The sequence below is a fragment of the Panthera tigris genome, chromosome F2 (genome assembly GCF_018350195.1).
Source record: "Panthera tigris isolate Pti1 chromosome F2, P.tigris_Pti1_mat1.1, whole genome shotgun sequence".
Lineage (NCBI taxonomy): Eukaryota > Metazoa > Chordata > Mammalia > Carnivora > Felidae > Panthera > Panthera tigris.
The window spans coordinates 43,999,928-44,027,771 of NC_056676.1; the positions used below are offsets into that span (position 1 = coordinate 43,999,928).

At 47.6% G+C, this 27,844-nt stretch overlaps 1 protein-coding gene across 1 annotated transcript in view; it reads left to right on the forward strand.

Annotated features, from left to right (window-relative positions):
• Nucleotides 1-10,821, forward strand: part of POP1 (POP1 homolog, ribonuclease P/MRP subunit) — a 33,559-nt gene extending 22,738 nt beyond the window's left edge. Inside the window, exons 13-16 of the mRNA XM_007073297.3 lie at nucleotides 1,189-1,380; nucleotides 2,801-2,955; nucleotides 7,841-8,182; nucleotides 9,083-10,821. Of these exons, the coding sequence (XP_007073359.1) occupies nucleotides 1,189-1,380; nucleotides 2,801-2,955; nucleotides 7,841-8,182; nucleotides 9,083-9,737 (1,344 nt within the window). The 3' untranslated portion in view covers nucleotides 9,738-10,821. The remainder of the gene's footprint in view (nucleotides 1-1,188; nucleotides 1,381-2,800; nucleotides 2,956-7,840; nucleotides 8,183-9,082) is intronic.
• The last annotated feature ends 17,023 nt before the right edge of the window (nucleotides 10,822-27,844 follow it).

Sequence of the window (27,844 nt, forward strand, 5' to 3'; positions counted from 1 at the left end):
TGGGGTTGAATACAGACTCCTGAAGGTAAATCTGACAAGACGCAGTGGTTGCTTGGATGGTGGGAAGTGGGAAAAGAGGAGCCTGGTAGATTAGTTCCTGACAGTCTAGCTTAGATTCCGCACCTCAGGTAAAAGAGAGCCAGAGCCTGATTTGTCACAGCTGCATTCCCAAGTTCTAGAAGAGCGTTTGGCACAAAAATGGTGCTCAGTAAACATTCGAATGGATGAGTAAATGAATGGGCAGTAAATATGAGAATGGATGAATGAATGAGTGACTGAACAATTGTGGCATCATTCAGCTAGGTGGGGAACATGGGAGGAGAGCAGATGCAGTGGGGACAACTTCAGTCTGGGGTAAGCTGAATGTGAAGGTCCTCAGGACTTTCCAGAGCAGATGCCCAGAGGACAAGTTTTGATCCCAGGAGGCAAAGTCCCGGCTAAGGAGATAGATATTTTGGAATTAACAACATGTAGAGATGGTAGTGAAAACTCAGCCAGAAGTAAAAATAAGGGAGAATCAGGGCTTGGTCAGGCTTGAGGGAGCAGTTAGACTTGGCAACACGGAGGCAGTCTCTTGCATAGTTTCTCCGGTGAGTGCTAGGCTTCTCTCCTACCTGCTCATCTCTTTTTACAGCTGGCAAGAAAGTCTAAGACGGTGTTGTTCACTGCTCCCTTCAGTACACGTAACAAATAATTTATAGCATCTTCTCTTTTAAATCTTTAAGACCTGGTGAGAAAACCTGGTGAGAGCGTTTTCCCACTTGCCCCTCCTTGAAAAAGTTGTTGATTGTTTGTACCTCTTTCACCTCATGACAACAGATCTTAACCAAAGTAAATGTAGGGACTGAGAATCAGAAGATAAGATTAATCCTGATAGAAGAGATTAGTAGAATGGATGTATATTATTTTATAGCTTTGAGTCATCTGGTATATTGTAGCTCAAATTTAAGATAATTTGGCATTTTCTAACAAAGCTCTTGTATAGAGGAAAATCGTTGTAGGAGGAATACCATGTATTTCAAATGGCTCACATTTATTTATTGATTATTATTTATTGATTGATCATTATTTATTTTTTCTTGTTTTTTAAAAGAGCATTTAACTTTCTAAAGCTGCTTATAGGGAGAACCAGTAGAATCTCCCAGAAAATTAGGGTTGTTTGTCTTGAATTATTTTCTTCCACTTTAGGATTTAAACCGGAAGAGAAGTGAATTGTTGGTGCCCGGGTCACAGCTTGTTTTAGGTCCCCGTGAATCCAAGATACCTATACTTTTGATTCAACAGCCAGGAAGGGTGACTGGTGACGACCGACGAGGCTGGGGAAGTGGCTGGGATGTCCTGCTCCCAAAGGGCTGGGGCATGGCTTTCTGGATTCCATTTGTAAGTTCCTTTTCGATTCTGACTTTACAGTGTGTAAAATACATTCCCAGTAAATACCAAGAGCTGAAAGTGTTCCAGACATCACGCACAACTTAGAAATTGAGTTCTATTTTTCTACCCTTTGAGCTATGATTCTGATATGAGATACTTCATAAAGTCCCTGGAGCCAGATTTTCATTAATAAGAGTTGGGCTGACATAATGTGGATTTCTGAAATTTTAAAAGTGTCCTGATTTTTGAATAGTAGTGGTAACAAAATGTTGAAGTTTTTTTTTTTTTTTTTTAATTGAAGAAATTTGTTACATTTTAGAAGAATTTTGGGGGCACCTGGGTGGCTGAGTCATTTGGGTATCTGACTTCGCCTCAGGTTCAAGCCCCACATTGGGCTCTGTGCTGACAGCTCAGAGCCTGGAGCCTCCTTCAGATTCTGTATCTCCCTCTCTCATTGCCCCTCTCCTACACACACTCAGTCTCTCTCTCTCCTTCAAAAATAAACATTAAAAAAAAAGAATTTTTATAATTTTCTAATGTTTACAGATGTATAGAATACATTTTTCATTTTTAAGTGCTGACCATATATTCCTAAGTGCAGCTAAAATTTTTATTAAAATCCAGTGTGTTTTTTTCTTCCAAATAGTTTAAATATTATTTTAAGAGAGTAGAAAAGACATGTACAACTGTTAATTCACACAGGTGATTAATTTTAGCAATTATGCCTAGTACAAGAGATACTCAGTTAATCATTTAAGGATGGGAATATTTCTTGGGCGCCTGACTGGCTCAGTCAGTAGAGCATGCAACTCTTGATTTCAGGGTTGTGAGTTCAAGCCCCATGTTGGGCATGGAGCTTACTTAAAAAAAAAAAAAAAAAAAAGAATGGGAATATTTTTAAATAATTTTAATTTTTAAATTATGAAGTGTTTCAAGCATACAAAAAAGTATAAATCCTGATATAGTGAATACCTGTGTACCCTTCACCCACCATCCAACTTACAGATTTATTGGAAGCACTTTCTCTCTTTTCTCTCCAGTTCCATTTCCCACCCTCCTTCTAAAAGAATCACTATTCCTATTTCCAGTGTTTGTCACTACCTTGCCTATTTTTATAGCTTATTAAGCATGCTTGTATCCCAAAATAAAGTAACTATATTTGACATGTTTTTAAACTTTATATATCTCACCATATATATGCTTTTACAACTTAACCATATTCACTCAACATTGAGAGTTTTCCATATTGATGGGTGACGCTCCGTGTCATCATTTTTACTATTGTATAACCCCTTGTAGGATTATCCCACACTTACCCATTCCCTTTTGATGGGCATTTAGGTTGTTTCCCATTTCCCCAAACAAACATTAAGCACTAATTTTACTGTAAGTTGGTACGTTGTTAAGATCTTTTTGACATTTCTTTTAGATCTATCGAGGTGCAAGAGTTGGTGGGTTAAAAGAGGCTGTGGTGCATTCTCAGTATAAAAGATCGCCTGACGTCCCTGGTGATTTCCCAGACTGCCCTGCTGGGGTTCTTTTTGCTGAAGAGCAAGCCAAGGGTCTCCTTGAAAAGTACAAAAGGTAAGAAACCGGCTTCTTTGGTTCCTAATGTCTTAAGAGGAAGGGAAGGGCCTCCTCACTTTGGCCAGTGACATTTGGAATAGCTTCAGTAACTCTTAGACTACGTGGAGTTTTCATAGACTTCCTTTAGTTCTTAGTTCACATGACCAAGACATAATTAAGTTAGGATTGTCTCACATTTGGCCCTTCCAGGCTACAGACCCTTCCTTTGGTCATTTGCTGACATTGATGATGGTGCATGCCTAAAACTATGGGCCTGAGTCTCAGACACTTGTTCAAGATTTCCACTACCAGCCCCTGCCCCCTCAAGATAGAATTTGTGTTTTTTTATAACTGGTTATTGAGGTAATAACATATTTATGAAATTAAAAAAAATTTTTTAATGTTTTTCTTTTTTTTTTTTTTAATTTTTTTTTTTTTAACGTTTATTTATTTTTGAGACAGAGAGAGACAGAGCATGAACGGGGGAGGGTCAGAGAGAGAGGGAGACACAGAATCCGAAACAGGCTCCAGGCTCTGAGCAGTCAGCACAGAGCCTGACGTGGGGCTTGAACTCACGGACCCGCGAGATCATGACCTGAGCCGAAGTCGGACGCTTAACCGACTGAGCCACCCAGGCGCCCCTGTTTTCCTTTATTTTTGAGAGAGAGAGAGACAGATTGTGAGCAGAAGAGGGTCAGAGAGAGAAGGAGACACAGAATCTGAAATAGGCTCCAGGCTCTGAGCTGTCAGCACAGAGCCCGATGTGAGGCTTGAACTCATGAACAGCGAGAGCATGGCCTGAGCCGAGATCATGACCTGGGTCAGATGTCAGATGCTTAACTGACTGAGCGCCCAGGCGCCCCCCATATTTTAAAATTTTATTGAAACTATGGTAATGTGCAAAAATGCTTTGTAAACTGGTGTAGTCCTTCCTTCCAAAGAGATAAGCACTATTTTTGCATTTTGGTATCTATCCATCTAGACTGAGTTTTCTTTTCTTTTTTCTCACTGGGGGAGTGGCCAGTGAGGGGCTTCACCAACCCTTATACTATGAAGTGCATGCTAACTTTGAGAACCTGTATCCTACGACTCTGTGGGCTCCCGGAAACAGAAACTCTCTTCTTTGTTGTGGAATCTGCGACGTCTAGCCAGTGCCTGGTGCACAGTGTCCTTAATAGCTTGTATTAGTTGATTGATGAAGGAGTAGAAAGTGGGATGTCGTAGTTCCTTAACCGTGAGCTCAATTATCGTGCTTTCCTGTTCACGCAGCCACAGAGGCAGGCAGTGCCTGGTTTTCAGACTTTGTCAGGGGATAGGTGAATGAGTGAGTGAGTGAAAGCACAGAGACACTTTCCTGGATTGCTGGCTTACAGGCTCTTAGAGGGCAGTAATCATGTAATCTGTGCCTCCTATAATACGTAGCTCTGGACTTCGATGTGTTTGTTAAGTAATCGACAGTAATACTTATTTCTCATCCTTTAGATTTTTTTTCATGCATACAAATTTTTCTTAAGTACAAATATTTTTTTTATAGAATGTTTAACTTCTTTATTTAGAGAGCACGTGCAGGCTCGAATTGGGGAGGGGCAGAGAGGGATAGAGAGAGAGAGAGAGGGAGAATCTTAAATAGGTTCCATGCTCAGCACAGAGCCCAACTCAGGGCTTGAGCTCATGACCCTGGGATCATGACCTGAGCTGAAATCAAGAGTTCAGTGCTCAACTGACTGAGCCACTGAGGTGCCTTTGAGGTACAATTAAAACTTTTTTTTGATCTGTATTATTTTTGAGAGAGAGAGAGAGAGAGAGACAGAGTGCGAGCAGGGGAGGGGCAGAGACAGCGGGAGATACAGAATCTGAAGCAGGCTTCCAGGCTCTGAGCTGTCAGCACAGAGCCTGATGCAGGACTCGAACTCACAAACTGCAAGATCATGACCTGAGCCGAAGTCAGATGCTTGACTCACTGAGCCACCCAGATGCCCCTAGGTATAATTTTTTTTGAAAAGGGATTATAGTATGAATACTATTTGAAAACCTGCTTTTTTAATTTAGTAATGTATTACGGATGGTTTTCCCATATCAATAAATGTGACTCTAAACCAAGTGTTGGCAAACTTTTTTCACAAAAGGCCAGATGATAAATATTTTTGGCTTTGTGAGCCTTTTGGTTTCTATGGCAGCCGCTCAGCTCAGCCCTGCATTGTGTTACAAAGGCAACCACACATGATGATGCATAAATGAATGAGCATGGCTGTGTGCCAGTCTCACTCTGTTTACGGACACTCAAGTTTGAATTTTGTGTAATTTCATGTGCCATAAAATATTCTTTTTTTAAAACCATTTCAGAATGTATAAGCTTCTTAGCTCATGGGTCATTTAAAAGCAGACAGCAGCCCAGGTTTGATGTGTGAGTCATAATCTGCCAACCCTTGCTCAAAATACATCTGAACAGTTGCACAGGACTCCAGTGTGGGTGTACTGTAATTTATCAGTGGCCCTTTGGGTTATTTCTGATTTTGTGCTATGTGCTTTTATAAATAGCTTTCCATATACATCTTTACACCTTTGTCCGATTTATTCATTCATTTAATATATGTTTATTTAGAACCTGCTATGTGTCAAACACCTTGTAAGCACTGGGGCTACAGCAGGGGAAGGCAGGCAAGGTCTGTTCCTGCCTCCTGGAGCTTATACTCTTTTTGTTTGTTTTTTTGTTTTAGAGTGAGAGAGAGAACATGCATGCGAGAGCTGGGGAGGGGCAGAGGGCAAAAGAGAGAGAATCTGAAGCAGGCTCCACACTCAGCACAGAGCCCGATGTGGGGCTCGACCCTGGGATCATGACCTGAGCTGAAATTAAGAGTCAGAAGCTCAACCGGACACTCAAGTGACTGAGCCACCTAGGAGCCACCCAGATGCCACCCACTGAGCTTATATTCTCGATGAAAGCACATGTTTCCCTGCTGGTGGGAGGGACCCAGGAGAGCGGAGGGAGGCTAACTTTGCAAGAGCAAAGCTCTTGAGTGGGGAAGAGGGGATGGTGTTCTATAGGGTCAGGCTCAGATCTCATTTTAGCAGGCCTGAAGTCTGGCTCTGAGTGAGACGTGAATACAGATTTAGGTAGACTAGGGCAGACGCTAGTGCAGATTACGTGCTACTCTTCTGATCATGACCGTCCTCTCAGTGAACAGAGAGGCAAGGGTATCAGCTAGGAATAAGAAGGGACCAGAGGCTGCTGGAGATCTGAGGAGAAAAGAATTGACGTGGATAGTTTTCCAGGAGCATGGAACATAGAACTGGCTGGAGAAGTGTAAGGTAGTCCACTTGAGTTTTGTGTTTACGACAGGACTGTTCAGCACTGCTGTGTCTTCTTCCCCAGTTGTGTTCTGCCCATCAGGGGCTGGTGTGGGGTGGGCGGAGGGTTGGATGTAACCGGATGGGCTTTGCCAGCTGGGGTGGGTGGAGGGTCCACGAACAGGAGAGTTTGAGCTTTATAAGGAGAGGTGCAGCGCGGTGGTTTACAGTGAGGGGATGTAAATGTACAGTAAACTCTAGTGCTTGACTCGTGGTGGGGAGGGGTAGGTGGGCTGGACTAGGAGTGGGTGTGTGGGCAGCTGATGGGGGACCTGGCTGAGGAGGGAGAGCCAGTGGTTTATCTGATGTCACGTGCTTCAGGGGGCTGGGGTCTTGGGGGGAGGAAGGAGAGGAAGGATGGTCTGTGGGCATCAGGAGGACATCTGCCCCACTCAGGCCCGTGGATGTAAAAACCAAACAGCTGCCTCTGGAGAGGAGCTGGAAGGGAAGAAAGCACTGACCTTAGGCTAAGTCCCACGAATAAGATCTCTGGTTTAAAAAAAAAGATACACATCTCAAGGATTTGTTGTACTATTGACAATTGCTGTTTGTGTTAATTTAGGATTTCATCTGTAGTTAGGAGAGTGCCTGCTTCCCCTTATTCCCAGTAACATAGGATATCACCAACTTTTATTTATTTATTTTTAAAGTTTATTTATGATTTTGAGAGAGAGAGAGTACAAGTGGGGGAGGGACAGAGAGAAAGGGAGAGAGAATTCAAAGCAGGCTCTGCACCCTCAAACTCAGGAACTGTGAGATCATGACCTGACATTTGTGTAAAATGGGTACAAAAAGGAAAGAAATATGTACGTATCTGCACATATGTACAGAAAATGTCTCCAGAAGGGTATGTTAAGAAATGGTACTATCTCTTGTAGGGCAGCTGGTTCATTAATTTCCTTTTAAAGGTCTTCGAGTGAGGCAGGTACCCCAGGAACATTTTTCACCAGCCACAGGTCAAGAGTGAGGGAGAAACTTCACCATCCTTTCTGTTCCTTTAGAACGTAGAATGTTGTAATGTGCAGGGACACCAACTGCACAACTCCAGGGACACCATTCACTTGTAGTCTTTCAAGAACAGCACTCCCTGGAGTTGTGCAGAGGCCACATGGGGCCACTTTGTGGATGCATTACCTTTTGAAATTAAAACTAAAGAGGGATGCCTGGGAGGCTCAGTTGTTTGAGTGTCTGACTCTTGATTTCAGCTCAGGTCATGACCTCACGGTCATGGGATCGAGCTCCACTTCGGGCTCCGTGCTGAGTGTGGAGCCTCCTTAAGATTCTTTCTCTCCCTCTGCTCCTGTCCCCTGCTTGTGTGCTCTCTCCCTCTAAAATAAAAAAATAAATAAATAAAAATAAATAAAATCAAATTAAAACTGAAGAAAACATAAGCTTGGCCAGTAGAGTTGGTGGTTATTCTTTATTGTATTTCTTGGAAAACATTTTTTTTGTATGTTTGTGTTTTAAATAGAGATGTAGTACAAGTGGCCATAATTATTTTAATGGTCCAATCCTAAATTGTTCAAAATTGGTTCTCCACCTTGATTTTCACCAGGCGCCCTCCTGCAAAACGGCCCAACTATGTTAAGCTTGGCACTCTGGCACCTTTCTGCTATCCCTGGGAGCAGTTAACTCAAGAGTGGGAATCAAGAGTCCAGGCCCAAGAGAAATCACCTGTAGCTTCCTCTCCACGTGGCAAGGAGAGTAACTTGAAAAGAGAGAAGGTGCCTTGTACCCCCACGCCTGAAAAATCCGATCAGCTGTCTGATGAAGTGGGCATGTCTCTGATCAGCCCCAGCGAGCCCAGAGAAGTGATGGACACAGAGTGTCCAGCCCAGATGGGGACTGAGTGGGTAACAGGACCAGCTGCCACCAGCAGTCTCCTCTGCGTTCTTAGGTAAGTGCACACGACTTCTGGATGTGTTCTAGATTGTCTGTTTTAATACTGACCGGGCTACAGGATGTAAACGTTATCTTTGTTCCTTTATGCAAAGCCCAAGGGAATGCATGGACTTTCTGGAGGGGAAAGCCAGTCCTCCAGTGTCCATAGAGGGCTCAGGGAAATAGCTGAGTCACATTTGATTTGGGGCATGATACTAACTGACCAAATGATTTAAAGTATTGTCATCCATAGACATAAACCAAGGCAGTTGTTCCCTGTGACCTGTTTCATTGGTTTTTGCTTAGAAAGCAGTACCCTCATGACTGTGACCTTCAGTAATGAGGAACCTCTCGAAGCTCTGAGCAAGTGTTCTTTTCTTAAATCACTGAATTAGATTTTTTCTAGTTCCTTTTCAGTGATCTGAATTTATGAGCGATTAAGTGCCCATTCATTGGACCATCATCACGTTGAAGAGGCTACCGTACAAGACATGTTCCTGCTGTAGCCTATTAGACTGTGCTTAAGTTACCTTCTAGTCTGTGCTCATATTTTTAATAAGTGCCCACCTCTCTTGCCTTATATTTATTTTTTATACAGTAACCTTAGATTTCATATCCTTCATTCCCTGTAACTATCTCTCTCAGCCTTAGGTTCTGTCTTTCTTATTTTTTTTCTGCCTTCATCTTCTTAAACCTTTAATCCTTCAGTGTCTAAGAATAGTAGTCACATAAAAACAAAAATATCATTACAGAAGTGTATTAATGTCTGTTTTTAATTTTTTAAAAATTAGTTTTGATCCTTTCCCACGTAGAGTATTAAAAAAGTCAAATTAACTCTAGCAGTGCCCAATCTTCTAATTGCATGTTTTCTCCTCAAACAAAATATCCTCAAACGTGTGTCTCTAATTCCATATAGGAGTAGAAAATCACTGAAGCAGCTGTCAGCCTGGTGTGGGCCCAGTTCTGGACCCCGTTGGGCAGCCCAGCGAGCTCCCAGCAGCGGGCAGCAAGCATTGACCAGAGAGGCCTGCCTGTCCATCTTGGACCATTTCCCCAGGGCCCTGGTATGGGTCAGCCTGTCCCTGCTGGGGAAGGGCAGCCCCGAGCCGCACACCATGATCTGTGTTCCAGCCAAGGAGGATTTCCTCCAGCTCAGTCAGGATCGGCTGTACTGTGGGCCCCACGAATCCAAGCACAGTGACCCATTCAAGAGCAAGATCCGGAAACAGAAAGAGAAGAAGAAAATAGAGAAGAGGCAGAACCGAGGGTGCACTGTGTCTGAGGGTCCGGCCGGGGCATACCCTGCGGCTGGGCACCACACTCTGACCCTGGGCTTGTGGTCAGGCCCTCTCCCGGATGTGACTTCTCATTGTTCCAGAGTTCTCCTTGGCTTTGTCACCCAGGGAGATTTCTCCATGGCCGTGGGCTGTGGAGAAGCCCTGGGGTTTGTTAGCTTGACGGGTCTGCTGGATATGCTGTCCGGCCAGCCAGCCGCAGAGAGGGGCCTAGTGTTGCTGAGGGCCCCTGCCTCTTTGCAGTATCGGTTTGCGAGAATTGCCGTGGAGGTGTGAATGCTGGTTTACGTCCTTGCAGGGCGTAGATGTTAACTGTTTGCCAAGTCCCACCACTGGAGAGCTTTGTTTTTGCCATGTTCTGTTTTAAAATACCACGTGAAATGCCTTGGAGACCAGAATAAAAGAATTCTGTATTATGCATGTGATGAAATACTGACATCATTCCATTATTCCAAGATCATTGGTCTCCATCTTTCCCTGCCCTTGCTCAACACTTTAAAATTATTTGCCACATAGCTTTTATATTTTGGTTTCTTGGTCTGCATAATACTTGCTGAAAATAATCAGAAGCTCTCCGTTTTTTTGTTCCTTTTTTATAAGGAACAAAGGGCTGTCAAGTCTGTTTGAAAAGCCTTATAGATGTGTGATAAGCAACAGTGGTTGTTTAATGACTTGATTGCTGCAGAAGAGGAAAAGGCTCTGAACATCTGGCCTCTGTGCATGAAATAGGGTTCCCCCGTCTGGACCATGTTCAATTCCATACCGGAACCCACATGCCTAACGCTTTACACCATGCAGACGGAAATTGTGGAAAATTTATTGCTGCCCATTTTCAGGCAGGCTCGGTGTATGGCAGAGGTGTTGGGGTGGAATCTGAATGGGGTGCTGATCTTTAGGACCCTTTGTCCTCTTTGCTGTTGAACAACGCATGATTCTAGGAGTTTCTGGATTTTTCTGTGCTTTTTGTTTTTGCAAAGAATTTCTCAAAAACACCGTAAAGGATGGTTTCTCAAAATATGTTCTATGAAATGTGTTATCTAAAAAAAAAAAAAGATTCCGAGGTCAGATTGATTTGGGAAACTCTGGATTAAACCCAGTTAAGCAATTTCTTTTTAAAGGATTTCTAGAACCTTCCATGTGATAATGCACATTGTGCCTCTCCAGGAAGTGGATAACAGCTTACAGTATTTTCTAAATCTCTTTGATGCCAAACTTCGTTTTGCAAGGAGCACTTTGTAGGACCAGTGTTTTTAGGAACACACTTTGGGGAATGTGGCTGTATACTGCAGCACTCTGCAAGGTAATGACTTTTCTTTTTGATGTTTATTTATTTTTGTGAGAGAGACAGAGTGCAAGTGGGGGAGGGGCAGAGAGAGAGGCAGACACAGAATCTGAAGCGGGCTCCAAGCTCCGAGCTGCCAGCACAGAGCCCAACGTGGGGCTCGAACCCACGAACCACGAGATCATGACCTGAGCTGAAGTTGGATGCTTAACTGACTGAGCCACCCAGGCGTCCCTGCAAGGTGATGATTAAAATAACAAGCTGCTTTTAGACACTCATGCAGTCATGATATGTCCACCGGACGTTTGAGCAGGGTGTGAAGGTCTCATCTTGTCCCACAGGAAGAGTAGAGTCATTGCTTTTTTCACTTGTGGAGAAAGTAGGTGCTCATTCACTTTTAGTATCCACGTGTATGTCACACCGTCAGACCCTTGTCTTCCGACTACGCATTTCTAGCAGAGTTTGAGTGTGGTTTGTTTTTTTAACGTAAATGTACAGTTAAGCATTATTTCATGTAAATGCGTTGGGTTTTTGCAGTAGCATTTGGTATAAATGCCTTTGGGGGTGATGAGTTGGGGAGAGAGACAGCAAGTGTTACAGTAGCTAATGAAATGTCTGATGTTTCTCCTCTCGCCATGCCTCTGGATGTATTTGTATCCAACCCAAATGAGACTGAAAAAAATAGTGTAACTTAGGGGTGTCTGTAAACAGAATAAATTAAAGTGTCACCTGATGTTCCATTGTGAACGTTTATTGGACCATTCCTCAATTTGTTTTCTAGGCTCTGAGCCACTTCATCTGTGGCTTAGCTCTCTGGATGACAGAAGTCTGAGCGTGCTGTGAATCACCTGACCTCATTCTGTGCAGCGCCCTGCCTGGGGCCTGCTGCCTGCGTCATGAACAGGGCAGTTAACTCCGTTTTGTGGTAGAAGGTCAAAGAACTAGGTGCAGAAAGGATAGACTAGCATTTCCCAAAATCTGTTCGTGGGAGCTCTGGCCCCTGGAGATGTTTCCTGGAAAAATGTGATGGCTAAATAAATTGGGGAAAAGCTGTATTCCGTATTCTCCTATTGAAGATTCACCATGAATGAGTGTACTCAAGGCCCTGCAGATACCTGCAGGAAGGAAACTCTTTCACAGACCCGCCCTCCCTTTTCGTGTTTTTTTTTATACCTATTGTCCAGAGAAGACTAGTTTCATAGATTATAGTTTGCAAAACACTGATAAAATATGCACATATTCAGTGAAGGATGCATTTCTTCTATGAAAAAGACATAGGAATGGTCTTATTCTCTACAACAGTAGAATGAATAAACGTGTTTATTTTGATCCTATGAGTGCTACAGAGCTACCAAAAAAGTAGTGTGGCTCCTGGCCTCTTGTCATGGGGGCAGAGTCTTCAGAGTTTGCAAAATCAGGAAGTGTCCTAAAAAGCAGAGTTGTGAGCTGAACGCCTGGAGACCAGCTACTCACTTCCTGAGTTGTGTGAGAAACAACTGATTCTGTAGGATCATGCTCAGCTTTTACATAAGTAATACTTTTACATTAATACATATTCATCATCGAAAACTTAGAAAAAAAAAGAAAACTTAGAACATGCAGATAAGCAACAACAACAAACTTAAAATCACCTGGATTTTCACCACCCAGATGTAACCACTGTTACCTTTCTGGTACATATCCTTCCAGGCCTTGAGGCGTGTGTCTGTAGTTTTCTTTTCGGTAAAATAAAAGAGCTTCATGGGGCACTTGGATGTCTCAGTTGGCTAAGCGTCTCTTGATTTTGGCTCAGGTCGTGATCTCACAGTTCGTGAGTTCGACCCTTGCATTGGGCTCTGTGCTGACAGTGCAGAGCCTGCTTTGGATTCTCTCTCCCCCTCTGCCCCTCCCCTGCTCGTGCACACCTTTCTCTCAAAAAAAAAAAGCTTTGGTAAATTGCTCATCTGAAATCCTACGTGGTACCTGTGCAGGTTAAGTGCATATTGCCAGTTCCTTATGGAGCTTGTTTAGTGTGACCCTGAATGTTCATACCTTTATTGTAGGTAACTGACCCATCATGCACTCATTGTATTGCTGACTTGGCTGCTGCAAGCCTGGGCGGGGGGGTGGGGGGGGTGGGGGGGGTGGGATCCTTTCTTCCCAGCCAGGGGGAAGTGAGGTGGGCAGTTGACAGCTGGGTGGACTCTGCTGTGGTTTTAACTGGTCGGGACTGGGCTGCTTAGCAGGTAATAGAAGATAACAAAGACCAGCAACTGCGGGTTACTCAGAGCACCACCCCCAGTTACACAGCGGTTCTGGCCACTGCCGTTCTCTCCAGAAGTCAGTAGCACGGGTCTCTTTCACAACCGTGGCTTTCAGTCCTGGCTGCACGTTAGAATCACCGGACAGCCCAGGCCTCTTCCTCCAGAAAGCAGTCTCGGGTTGGGCCCAAGCAGTGGTATTTCTTTAAAGCCCCAAGGCTGTTCTGATGTGACTTGGGCTGAGGCTGTGGTGGCAGGACGTCTGGCTCTTTGGAGCCCCTGCACCTTGGGAAGGTGTGAATGAACCTCACCACTCTTGTGCCTTTAGCAGGCCCAGCTCACAGGTCTGTCGACTGCACTGTGAAGCAGCTAGCTGGGAACTTAATGAGAGGGCCGGGTGGCCCTGAGTGGGGACTTCCACCTGGGGAGAAGGCCTGGTTTTGAAAGAGAAAACAACCTGGCTCATTACATGTATAACCTTCACTATTTGGGAGTATAAAATGTTTTCTCTGGGTGAGTATCCTTCCAGATCATCAGTTCTCAAACTTGGCTGCACCTGGAATCACTTGGGGAGCTTTCCAAGCCCTGGGGCCTGGGGCCCACCTCCCAGAGATGCTGATTTAACTGGTGAGGGCTGTGACCCAGTGTCTGGGATTCTTAAGAGCTCCCAGAGGTGACTTGGCAGCCAGGGTTGAGAACCAGTTCTAGACTTTTAATATGAGGTTCCAGTGTAATTAGGCAAGGACACAGAAGCCTGTCAGTAACGTGGAACCGTGCAGGGTGGGAGCAGATGTAGGCTGTCTTGAGTGGGGGGCACAGCTAACACTGATGGCCCTGGGTAGGATCCTGCTGGACCTGAGGAAACAGCCAAGTTCACGTAATGGCATCTTCCCTTTCCCACTTCTTTAAAGTTAAAATTTAACCAGGTACGGTTCTGGAAGAACCGTGCTGACCATCTGCGTGCTTTCACCAAGGAAATGTTTATAAACATAGAACTTTCCTTGTTCTTCCCTCCAATGGCTTGTTTTTTGGTTCCTTGAATAACCAAGCTCTTGGTGACTCCAGGACTTGGATGCCCTGTGCTCTGTGTTCATGGAACGTTCCTTCCCCTCTCCTCCCAGTTTCTGCACCCCTGTCCCCTTTTATCCATCCTTCCAAATCGATTTCATATTTCTCAGAGAGGCTTCCCCCTGCCTATATTATTTTCTATCACAGAAGGGGTTTATTTCTTGATGATACCACAACATTCTTTGGTTGTTTACTTGTTTATTACGCTGTGAGCCTCACGAGGGGGAGACCATGTGTTATTTGATCACTCTTGCACCCCAGGCTCTAGCTGAGCCCCTAACCCGTGCCTTGTATTTAGTATATTTTTGTTGAGTTGCTGCGTTAATCAAAGCATGTTGATAGTAAATTGTAAGATACTGTTTTATCCGAGGCATATGTTGCAATGGACTAAAGAGCCACTAGGTGGTGCCAAGACCTCATGAGAAAGCAGCCTGCTGGGCAAAAACAACTAAAATACAATTCAGTCGTGTATGTCATTGTGTAAAGGGGGGCGGGGGGTAATGAAGTTACAGATCAATCAATATTCTTTCTTTTGGGGCAGATCCATACTCTTAAAATCCTAGTTTGAAAAGTCTCTGTGATTTTTAAAGAGGGTCCTAGATAAGAAACAATTTGCATATCTCAAAAATGAATCCCTTCCACGTTATCCCTGGGAAGTACCCCCCCCCCCCGCCCCATCACAAGCCGAATGCCTCCAATGACAGGGAGCTCATTCCTTCAAGGATGCTCCCTTGGCACCATAAGGTGGTTGAACTGCCCCTTCAGCCCCAGCTTAAGCCTATCTCCCCTCCTCCTGACTTATGTCCGCTGATATTGAGAGCCAGACCTTCTAGGAAGGGAGTTTTGCTTTCTCTTCTCCAGGCTAAACAAGCCTCATTTCTTTAGCTTTCCTTCTTGTTTCCAGCATCTCACGGAGGATCTTAAATTTATTTTTTGGACACAACATAATTTGTTCTATGCACAATCCTGCACAGCTGGGTGATCCTCAGGCAGGGCCGCTGGCTTCAGGGAGTCTCAAATGTTCTGGGTCACCGTGGGCCCTCTCTGAAGTCTCCGGCTTCCTCTTCCCTTGCTCTGCAGGATTCAGCCGCTACTACTTGAGGCATGCATGAGCTTGGTGTTTCTCAAAAGCAGAGCCTGGAACAGCTTACCTGCGGGGTGTTTATTTTAGGAAGTGACCTAAGGGGACAGAAATGTGGAGACTGGCAGAGTGCAGGAGGAAGGAGTGGAAGCTGATCCAAGCGTGCATCGTTTAGCCGGTTGCCCGTGGGCTTACGCGCCTCTGAATTGTCCGCGCGAGAGAAGGCAGTCTTCAGTTCCCAGCTTTCAGTCCTGCTGGTCAAGGGTTGTCCCGGGGAGCGTTCCTTTCCTTGCCCCTCCAGGTTTGTACAGGTGCTAGAATAACTGAGTCTGCTCTGTGGGCATCCCATGGAAGGCCAGCAAGAAGCCCCTAGGACAGAAACAAGAGGTGCAGCTAAGACAAGGTGCTGTTGGGCCACACCTGTGCCCCGCAGGTTGCTGCAGCTAGAGCTGGATAAGAAGTGTGCCGAGGGAATGTGAGCCGGGAGAAAAGATGTCTAGCCCAGAGCTCTCAGGAGGTGGGGTGACTATTTCCCATTGTGACTTGTGAGGAGCCAAGAGGTGTGTGTGTGTGTGTGTGTGTGTGTGTGTGTATGTGTGTGCGCGTGCGCATGCATGGGGGGCGTGGGAGGAAATGTCAGGGGTGCCTGATGAGCACTCTGGAATAAGTACCAGCAGTTGGCATATAGATGTAAAGTTGATCTTGCCAAAGCGGGGCGGGGGAGGGACAGTTACGGTCGGGCTTCTGCGAGCCCTCAGACTGGATCTGGGCAAGGAGCTTGATTCTCCTGTTTGCGGGCACTACCCGGCATGGTTCTGAATATTTGCCACTGTGTGCCTGCAACAGTCATTAGGGCACAAGCCCTGACACTGTTGTCGGGAGATGTTCTGTGGGCTCCTCCAGGGCTGGCTTTCCCAGCATTCTTGCCCAGCGAGGCCTGCAACTTCCTTGTGCTCACCCCCTGCCCACTTCATCACCCCCACTCCCAGCCCTCACCCCCTCATGTTGATTGGTTTCCTCAGTAAAGTGGAGGAGGTTGGGGAACAGTCCTGCCTCTTACAGGGCGGTCCTGAGACCCGCAGCATTAGAAGGGCAGGATCTCAGGCTGCACCCCAGACCTGAAACAGGTCTGCACTTGAATAAGACTGCTAACAGGGATTCGTGGTCACAGAAAAGTTGCAGGAGCAGTGGACTGAGTCAGTGGCTTCCGGACCTGGTGATCATCAAAAGCATCTGGGGAGCTTGCTGAAAGAAATTTCTGAGCGTCTGCGGTATGGCCCCCAAGTCTGTCATTTTTATTAAGCACCCTGCATGATTCCAACACAGACCATTCATGGGATCGGGCTTGAGAATCACCAGGATGGGCATCTTTGGGTTTTTGCCAATCCTGAGATTCTGGTATTTTTGATGCTGATTTTTCACAAATGTGAATGCCACTCTTTCTGGGTGTTAGGCATTCGTAAGGCCTAAATGTTTGCTTGTTTGCTTGTTTTAATAGTGAGGCCTAGTTTCTGGTTGCTAAATATTCTGGTTGGGAGCTTGTGTTTCTTCCAGCATTTAAGTAATGTCCGGGTACTTTGCCAGGCCCCGCGAGCTCCCACGACCTCACACTTTGGGGATGCTCCGGTGGCGTCTGGGACGGCCCCTCAGCCATTAGGCTCTGGATGGATTTGTCTGAGATGCCAAGACCTGACTCCCTGTTGAGAGATGGAGCCTGAAGCGTCACAGAGAGAGGTCAGAGCGTCTGTTTGCATTTGGTCTCATCCGGCATCTTGGATGGCCCCGAGTCATTCCTGTCCCCCTACATCATGCCCACACAAGCCTGAGTGGTCTCGAGGAAGCACTCCAAGCCTTTGCCCGGGGAGCCGTGGCTCGGGCGTCTGTGGTGGTGCCCCCCCTCACAAGAGGAGAAGAGCCGAGTGGGCTTGGCACTAACTGGCCCTCAGAGCGCCCAGCACTGGGAGGTGAGAGGAGGGAGGTCGAAGCCCTCAGGGCACCCCACCAGGCTGAGAGGCTACAAGAGTCTCCAGACTGAAAAAGATTTCCTCAGAAGGTCTTCCTGGAACTTGGGCTCTCATGCAAAATAATACCTCATGTCATAAAATTCCATGATGCATCATTGTTTTCTGCCTGTCACTAGCCTATAGGGCTGTCCCTTTGGAAAAGTAGGAACTGCTTCTTACCAAGGGCAGAGCTTGGCTCCCCACACAGCTTGGCACTCTTACAAGTGACCATACCTGGGCTGGGTACTCCCTGTCGGGAAGGAAGTGGTGGCCAAAGAGAAGCAGGCCTTCAGTACAGGGACAATGACGGTTGGAATTTGGGGTTTTGTTTTTCCTGGGCAGGCATCATCACAGAGGGCTCTCCCCCTCCCCGCCCTTCCCAGAGGCCAGAGATGAGGCTAGCTGTGGGCTGGGTGTCCGCCGTGTTCCCAGTCTAAATCTGTAGATTCTTCCCTAAGTCAAAGGGGAAGGGACGGTGGGAGGTGGGGGGTGTGGTAACCAAGAGTCAGGCCAAGAGCAGGGATGGCTAAGGGAGCCCCCAAACCCCAGCATGACACCTCCCTCATCATAGTCATCCATGGTTCCTTAGCCTTTATCTCCCTGAGGTGTGAAAAAAATTGGTTCTACCGGTTTGGCCTGTGGAATGGAGTTTTAGTTCCCAGTTATTTCATTCAGCCATTAGTAATGCTAAAGAGGGAACACTAAGAACCCACCATACACTAGGCTTCATGTGCAATATTCCATTTAGTATTTGCAACCACACTTTTATCATTATCACCATTTTTGCAGACAAGGAAACGGAGGTTTAGAGAGGCTTGATAATTTGCTGGAAAGACACAGAGTCGGGGTTTGGGCATAGATCAGCTGACTTCAAGTCTGAGTTCACAACAGCATGCCATGCGGTCCTTCCACCCATCCCCCATCCATTTGGGCACAACGTGTCTCCTGTTCTGTGCCGGGCACCGGAGGGGTTAGATGCAAACATGAATCAGGCGTGGACTTGTCCTTAAGCACTTCAAGGTCAATGACGTGTTGCTGTGGTGCCATGTGAAGGGTGTTGGGGATTTTGGCTCTTGGTCTGGCATAGGAATCAAGCTTTCTCATCCTGATGTTTTCCTAGGAAAAGATGGTCCTGAGTCCCAGGAGATTTATTTCATTCGCTTTTCTTGCTGTTTAATTTTGCCCTGATATGCTGCTGTTATTTATGACTCCAGCACCACCCAAACCATTCATCTTGCCATCGTTAGGCAGTTATGAAAGGCCTGTGATTACATCTCCCAGTTGGCCTGCTCGTATTTAAAACATCAGCCAAAAGCAAAACATGAAAACACACACACACACACACACACACACACACACAGCCACCCCTTCACCTAGAAAGAAGTGGGTACACTATGCAGCATTCTTTTTCTGAATCCAGAGAGGTCGTCACCAAGCACTGGCCTCTCCTCCCGCTCTGCCCCGTGTTGGTCTCCAAAGCCTCTGCTCATTTAACTTTTTGAATGCTGCCCATAAATCAGCGGGCCTGGCTCCCCAGCCTGCATCACTCTGAGCCTGCTGCTCCCTCGGCGGCTCGTGTGGGCCTCCTTGGGCAGTTACTCAGTCCCGGCAAGGATTAATGTTAATCTCCCGTTCATGTGATTGAGTCAAGAGTTATTCTTTCCATCTGTCACCCCCTAGGCCAGAGTTCTATGTCCTTGCTTCCTCCTTCCCGGAGGTTTCTGAAGGCAAATGGTGGCACCCTGCCCATGGACGTCGCAGGGTGAACGTTGGGCAGCTTTCCTACAGGGCGCCTGGATGAGGCACAGATTTGAGTGATGCGGTGAGAGCTGAGGGGCCCTGAGCAGGCAGGTGCCTTCTTCGACGCGCCCCCCCCGCCAATGCTGCTGAGAAGGAAGATCCCCTAGTCACACAGCTGCCCCGTAGCAGAGCTGGGACCAAGAACCCAGGTCTCCTGACGGGGCTAGGTGCTTTCAAGACCAACTTTTGAATACGGATTTTTTTCCGGAAGAGTCTCAAATCCCTGAAGGAAGAGAGCACGTTGCCATGCTGGATTCAAGTTCTGCATCTCCTCTTTCTTCCTTGCAGCCATCCCAACTTTTCTTCAGCGGTTCTGCCCTGCGCATTTCTCCTCTCAAGGTGCCACCTAGAATGCTTCCTTCAACTCCCGTCACTTCTTGGCTGAAAGGCATCGGGCGGGTCCTTAAGCAAACTCAGTGTTCTTGTCAATAAAAATGGAAATAAAACTGTTACCTACCTTGCTCTTTTTTTTTAAAGTTTATTTATTTATTTTGAGAGAGAGTGAGAGAGCATGTGAGTGGGAGAGAGAGAGGGAGAGAGAGAGAATCCCAAGCAGGCTTTGCCGGCACGGGACTCGAACTCACAAACCGTGAGATCATGACCTGAGCTGAAACCAAGAATCATGCGTAACCCATTGAGCCACCCAGGCGCCCCTCTACCTCGTTATCTTGAAGTGAGACTCAGAGGAGCCATAGAAGCCCAAGTGTCTTGTTGAGCACTTGCTGTGTAGCTCTCACAGAGCCTTGGCTTATTTGGCATGGATTATATCTTTAGATCCTCGTGGCGATTCTATGAGTTTTATCATCCCCATTTTATAGAGAGGGAGACTGAGGTTCAGTGAGGTGAGGGAACTGCCAGGGTCACGCCACTCGTTGGGATCAAACCCACATCTGTCAGCGTCCTTACCCAACATGCTCTTTGGTGAGGGTTCACCACACCCTGTCTTTGTCCCTGTGTCTCACATGCCATTTGGGTTCTCACAGCGACTCCTTCTTCAATGTCTTGGAAAACAGGGCTTAAGCTATCAAGATCAAAATAACCGTGGTCAAAGCAGGGCCTGTCCAATTTCAGGGACTTCGCAGGGGAAGAGAGTGGGCCTGAGGATGACCGGCCCAGGACCCGGGTTTTCCTAACTGTGGGCAGGAGAGGATGACGCAGCGACAGGGGCCCGGGGCGCTTCTCCGTCCGTGCAGTTCCCAGGCATGGCCGCGGGGTGGCGCCGTGGACCGACACAGGCGCCCCCATAGGTCTCAGAGAGGAGCCTCAGTTCAGTGCCAGGACTGCTTGGGATGGAGGGACTTTGGGGGACCCAAAAAAGCACCAAGGGAGAGGCGTTCGGTTTTGTTGCTCAGTGCTGCAGCCTGAGAACTGGCCGAGCTCTATGTTCCTTTGGATTCAACGGGTGCTTGTGGAGTTCTATATGCAGACCGGGCCCCCGGCCTTGGGGACCCCAGGGACATGCATGACCAGGTCTATCTTTGTCCCCTCGGAGCACGCGGTCTCTTTGGGAAGGCAGAGGAGGACAATGTCGCTCCCTTCAGAATGAATACAAAGAAAGGACCGTTTGTCATGGCCTTAAAAAAGAATGAAAACTTGTGTTTTCTTTTCCAAGACCAAAAAAACTTCATTCTCTCCCTCATCCACCCCTGGCTGCTCACTGAGGGTGGGTCATCCCCAATCGAAAGTGGAGTCTGAGGATCTTAGGACTGAGATGAATGTTCTGGAGACCAGAAAAGGGCCCTTCTTACTAACACAGCTCACCATTTATACCCAACACCCTATCTCACCTGGGGCAGACCCCTGCCTCACTGAACCTGGCAAGCTCTATTTCTTTCTCAAAACACTGCTCATTCTAACCCTTTTCGTGTCACTTTTCCTGACTCCTCCAGAATTAACTACTCTCTCCTCTGTTGTGTCCCCTCCTATAACTGGGCATCTAATCACATTGTGAAAAAGCTGTTTGCACATCTGTCCTGTTAGACTAAAATGTCCCCCGGGGGGCAGAGCTCCTGGACTTGGATCCCCAGCACCTCGTGCAGTCCCAGACAAGCAAGATGCTCATTAGGTACTCGTTCAATTTAATTGAGTTACTTGAGAGAGAAGGCACACAGGCTTCTTAACACTTATTATCTAATTCAATCCACACAACAGCACTATTTGCTTGGTATTATCTGCACTATTTTATTTTTTTATGATTTAATTCTTAATTTTCATTTTTTAATGTTTATATTGAGAGAGAGAGAGAGAGAGAGCAAGCAGGGGAGGAGTAGAGAGAGAGAGGGAATCTGAAGCAGGTTCCAGGCTCTGAGCTGTCAGCACAGAGCCCAAGGCGGGGCTTGAACTCACAAACCGCAAGATTGTGACCTAAGCTGAAGTCCGATGCTCAACTGCCCGAGCCACCCAGGCGCCCCAATAATTATCTGCACTGTTTTATAGATGAGATGATGCTTGCTGCAGCAAGAGATGAACCTTGAAATCTCAACGGCTAAGCACACTCAGCAGTTATACCTTGCTTCACAGTCTGGTGTGAGTTTGACAGCCTTTTCCCCCTTGAAGCTACTTCATTTAGAATACACTCTCCAAGACCTGGTTTAGTCGGCTCCTGCTCCTATAACAAAGTACCGCAGGCGGAGGGAGGAGGGGGGCTTAAACAATAGACGCGCTTTTTTTCACGGTTCTAGAGGATGGGAAGTCCAAGATCAAGGTGCCAACATATTCCGTCCCTGGTGGGGGCGCTCTTCCTGGCTTGCAGATAGTTGTCTTCTGGCTGTGTCCGCCCATGGAAGAGAGCGAGTGAGCAGGACAGTTCTGGTCTCTCTTTTCTCTTCTTATAAATACACGAATCCCATCTTGTCTCCTCACCTCCCCCTCCAAGACCTCACCTAACCCTTATCACCATCCAAAGGCCCCACCTGCAAATACCATCACATTAGGGGTTAGGGCTTCAACATAGGAATTTGGAGGGGGGACGCAAACGTTCGGTTCATAACGGCTGCCACCACACAGGCACATGGATTGTCCTGGCCCCCAAGTTAACCTCTGTTCACGATTCAGTGGCCAAAACTAGCCATGTTGTCCCAACATAAAAGCAGGGCTGGCTGAGAAACTTAACACGCATATTGGGTCAAACACTGCCGCAAAACCACACACACGTGTGCTTATATACACATACATCTACACAAATGCACACGCATCCACGTAAAGATACACATACGTGAGTGCACACACCTATGAGTCATGCTCCAACACAAGTACTAAAAATGAAACGCCACCATAGACGCAGAGAGCTTGCACCATACCACGTGTCCAAAAACTAGAGAGAAAGGACGTGTGTAAAACAAATCCGCAGGCTGGGAAATTAAAAGGGCTGTGTTTCTTAAAAAAGATTTTTTCCCCGCACCATTATTTAGCAAAGTATGATGCTTAGGGCTGAAAGCAAAATGCTGCTGTGGAGGAAAGCTCGAAGAGCAGCAGGCAAAAGCAAGGATGACGTGGAGAGATGCTAATGTTCTTTCTGTTTCTGAGGATAATAGTTCTGGAGACAAGCAGTTCTCGGGCGGTTTATAGAGAGCAGCAAGACATAATCTTTGCAAGATTTAGCTTGAGCACCAGAGACAGTTGTTTTATTTCTCGGAACGAGTTTGCATATATATAGAAGCGGGAGAAGCAAGTGGGGGAATACACCTACGGCCTCACCCTCACCGGGCTTTGTGCTGCGCCCTCCTGGGGGAGTTGGCTGACACGGAGGTTCAAAGGAACTTTAGGGAGGTTACTCGATGACATTTTGACATTGCCGAGATTGGAGGTGACACATCTTTGTGGGAATTAAAATATTTGGGCCAATTATAACAATAAACATGCCCTAAAAGGGAAAAGAGAAAAAAAAGCAGAGGTTTTAAGCCCTCGGTGTTGACTGATCTCTCCCACCCTCATGGGGGAGGCCTGGAGCGAGTGTCTGGGACACAAAGACTTTCTTTCACGCGGGCATTTCTGGCCCGGCTCAGGAGATAATGCGATTCCCTGGGAGCTTTGGATTTCACTCTGACAGTTCGCTCCAGTTTGATCAGCATTCTTGGAGAGACGGCTGGGGTTTGGCACCTGTCTGGGCACTCAGAACACGGAGTCCTCTTGGTTTCTGCCTGCAGGGAGCTTGCAGTTTGGCAAGAAAGACAACACGTGCATTTTAATAACTGTAAGACAAAGTGGAAGGTGGGAGACAGTGCTGAAGGGTGTGTGTGTGTGTGTGTATGCGCATGTGCATGTGTGTGCGTGGGGAGAGGGGGAAAGCGAAGCGATTCCGGGAGTCTTCAGACCAGGCTCAGGAGCATGGGTACAACTCAACCCTCTGACGTGGGAAGAGCACAGGCCCCTGCACACGGTAGCTCCCGCAAGCACCGCAGGGTGCAGCTGGCTCTCGAAGGCAAGTCCACGGGAAGGGCGGGAAGGAGCTGGAGCCATGCCACGGCGGCTCTGCATGCTGTGACATTTGACTTCCTGTGACCGTCAGAAGCCCCCACATCAGCACCAGGGCAGTATGGGAAGCTGCATCTTGCAGTTGGGCCGTGTCTAACGGGAGTGGGGAAGGATCAGAGGCCGAGACAACAGTGTGGAGAGGTGGGTGTGGCCTCGGGGACAGGTGCTTGTCCCTGTGGGGTCTGCTCTCCACACCCAGGCAACCACGGCCAGGGCAGCTGCCTGAACTAGAAGGAGACATCATGATTGTCATCAGTGGCCAGTACCTCCGTCACTGAGTACTTACCTTGCACCAGGAAGCATACGAAGTGCCTTCCATAGGGAGCCTGGAGTCAAGCAGCCTGGATCCAGGGCCCAGCTCCCCACCTCTGCCAACTTCTTAGGCTCAGTTTCCTTATCTGCAAAGCAGAGCAAGTAATGGGAAGTACTGGTTGAGCGCTTACCCTTTGTCCGGCGGTTGGTTTCTGAGCCTGTGCGGTTAGCAGCAAAAGTCTCCTGCCTTGGGCAGCCCTGCTGGGCAGTGATGAGGGCAGTGTGAGATAATGGGGGTGAAGCACTCAGCACTGGGCCTGGCACACAGGGACACCTCCTTGTAAGATGCTGTTATGGATGGAATGCATGTTGCCCCACCTGCCAATTCCTATGTCAAAACTCTTAACTCCACCCCCCAACCCCAGTGTGGACATGGGGCCTTTGGGAGGTGGTTAGGCTTAGATGAGGTCATGTGGGTGGGGCCCCCAACATGGGGTTAGTGTCCTTCTAAGAAGAAACCTCAGAGAGCCTGCACTCTCTCCAAGCTTGCACAGAGAAGAGGTCATGTGAGCACATGGTGAGATGGCAGCCACCTATGAGCCAAGAGGACAGGCCTCAGAATGACAGCTCCCTTACTGACACCTTGATTTGGGACGTCTCGTCTCCAGAACCATACGAAATACATTTCTGTTGTTTAAGTCACCCCGTCTATGGCATTTTGTTATGGCAGTCAGAGCAGACTAAGACAGTCACCTCACTTAATCCTTAAATCCCCAGGTCAGTGCCATTAGACCCATTTTCTAGATGAAAAACTGAGGCAAAGAGCATTTCGGGGGCATGACCTGGGCAATACAGCTGCACAAGCTCCAGTTCTAACCCTGGCTCGGAACCGCACCTCCCTGAGGCAGATGGGAGCGTGGCTGCCAGGGTTCAAGTCTCTTGAGTCCTGACTTTGTTGCCCATGACAAGTTCCCTTTCCTCAGCTCAACTCAGGAGTCTCATCTGTGAGAGGAGCACAGTTTGGAAAGGTTAATTATGACAGCGACGTTGAGTACAAGCAAGTGCAGGTTCTCTGTCAGGATCTGAGCCCAGATCCATGAGTTACATGAGAAAGACGTGTGGGTGCTGATAGGGCTTTGCAGGGTGGTTGCTTTCGCTAATCCTTCTACTGCTATTAGCTGTTACATAATAAGTGGTTCAGAAAATGGTATGGTGCCTTCTCACAAAAGTAAAAATAGAATTACCACATGAGGGGCGCCTGGGTGTCTCAGGCAAGCGTCTGAGTCTTGATTTCAGCTCAGGTCATGACCTCGAGGTTTGTGAGTTCGAGCCCCACATCGTGCTCTGTGCTGACAGCACGGAACTTGCTGGGGATTCTGTCTGTCTCTCACTCTCTCTCAGAATAAATAAACGTAAAAAAAAAAAGAGAATTATCATATGATTCAGCAATGTTATACTTCTGATATAAATCCGAAAGAATTGAAAGCAGATACTTCACTATGAGGGACTTGTATATTCATGTTCACAGCAGCCTTATTGACAACAGCCAAGGCGGAGAAGCAATCCATGGATCAATCAACAGATGAACGGATAAACAAAATGCGGTATATGCATACAATGAGATATTACTCAGCCTTAAAAAAGAAGGAAATTCTGACACACTGCACCATGAATGAACCCCGAGGCCATTTTGCTAAGTGAAATACGTCAGCGCAAAAAGGCAAACACCGTGCAGTGACTGTGACAATTCTCATGGTAAGAACTAGCGTAAACATCCAGCCAGAGAGGCCGGCACTGGGCCTTTGGTAGACTGTCCCCTGGGCGAGGGAGGTTTGTCCAGATGGGACTGGGTGAAGATGCCTACCGAGGTTTGCCTCCCCGGTTCTGGAGGTGACAGGACGGAAAGCCGCCAGCCTGTGGTCCCGCCTGGGCTTCACGTTGGTAAGCGGCAGTGGTGTCTCTTCCTGCTCCCGGCCATCTGCCAGCCCTGTGGTTCCAGGGTCCCCTCCCCGCGACGGCCAGAGAGCTGTGTCCTGCGTGAGTCGGCCAATGTGCTGTTTGGTGGCTGGAGGTTAGAAAACTTGGCTGTGACTTCCTTTGACTGTGCATGAGATGCTCAGCCTTTTCTGCTTATTTCTCCAACTGTACAGGGACTGGGAAAGCTCACTTTGATGCCTCCTCTATGAAGCCCTCCTGATCTCCCCCACCCCAGACTCCATGCAGCTCTTCCTCTGTGCTCCTGTTGGACCTTGATACCCACATGGGAACAGAAGCCACCTGGAACTCTAAACTTGGATGGGAGGGCTGGGTCACTACGGGGCCCCTAGCACACCATGGTGCAATCCCTGTTTGTTCTAGAGGCGAATGAATGAGCAGGGGAGCCCTGGGCATGCAGGAGAGAAGACCCTTGTTCAGCTTTTCCCTCTTTCCTTTGGATCTCACTTCCTTTCCCACGTCTCCCACGCCCCCCCCCGCCACCCCCCCATTCACTGTCATGTTTGTTTAGCCTCCCCTTAGACTTTCCCTCATGCCTGGGGAAATAAAACCCAGTTAGAAGTCAGTTTCAATAGGGTAAGAATTGGGTTGATGTGATTTAATTACTGCCTTTCCCAGAGGCCCTTGTGGGCAATGACTGGATGTCACAGAAGACAGGGTGGTGGGGCACCTGGTGACTCAGTTGGTTATGCGTCCGACTCTCGTTTTCAGCTCAGGTTATGATCTCACAGTTTGTCAGTTCAAGCCCTGCATCTGTCAGCACGGAGCCTGCGTGAGATTATCTCTCCCTCTCCCTCTCTGCTCCTCTCCTACTCATACTCCCTACTTCTCTCAAAAAAAAAAAAAAAAAAAAAAAGACAGGTCGTAACTGGCTTCCAAGGGAGCTCCCAGGGCACACTCACCTCTGGGTATCCCTTTCCACATTGAATTGGGGCTGACCTGCATGATGAATAGACTATGGTAGAAGTGATGGGGGGTGACTTCCAAGATCAGGTCAAAAAGGCACCGCAGCCTTAGTCCTCGGATCACTTGCTCTGGAGGGATCCAGCCGCCATGACATGGGGAGACTCAAGCCGTCAGTCCTGGGGAGAGCCGCATGTGGGCAGGAGCATAGGCCCCACGTCCACAGCCAGCAGCAATTTGCCAGTCACATGTGAGCTATTTTAGAAGTGCATCCTCCAGCCCCGCCACGTCTTCAAATGATGGCTGCCTTCCCTGGTATCCACCTGCAACTTCATGACAGTCCCCTGAGCCAGAAATGCCCACCCAAGCTGTTCTTGAATTCCCTTGAAATGATTAGAGATAATCAATGGGTATTGGTGTTTATGTCTCTTAAGTTTTAGAAGGACTTGTTATGCAGCATTAGCTAATTAATACACATAGGACTCAAAGGGTAGAATTTCAGACATGAAGACCCTTCCTGTAATTGAACTGCCCACTTCCGCAGTGCAGTCTGGAAGTGTTTTATTTTGTATTTTTAAAAATCTTTTTAGTGTTTATTTATTTTTGACAGAGAGAGAGACAGAGCATGAGCAGGGGAGGGGCAGAGAGAGAGAGGGAGACACAGAATCTGAAACAGGCTCCAGGCTCTGAGCTGTCAGCACAGAGCCTGACGCGGGGCTCGAACCCACAGACCGTGAGATCATGACCTGAGCTGAAGTCGGACGCTCAACCGACTGAGCCACCCAGGCGCCCCTGGGAGTGTTTTAAAGTCACAAGTTCCACGTTGTGGCCCCACCACCAGGCGTCCCGTTCAGCAGCCATGGATTCCCACCCTCATCTGCTGACCTTCAACCCTTCCCTCCTAAGGGGGCCCCAGGAGTATTACACGTGAAGCCCTTGGCTAGGGTTGCAGGGACACAGGGACACAGGGGCTCCCCCGCTCCCATTCCGGACACACGCTCTCCCAGGAACCATGAGGAGCCTCGCTATTGCTTGTCCACTGGAGCCCCACGTGTGAGCACCAGGCTGGATGCACCATGGACTCCGGGAGCTGGTGAAGTGCAGGTTCTGTGCAGGAGCAGAGAAGAGGCCATCGTCCCCTGCCTGTGTCGCCTAGGGGAACTGCACAGCCACACTCTTGGGGGCTCCAGGGACCTTAGTCTCCCCACCAAGCAGCATCTACGGCTTGCCTCTCAGCTATCTGAAAGCTCACACGCAGAACCTCAGACCTTCCTCTGCTCAGTTTG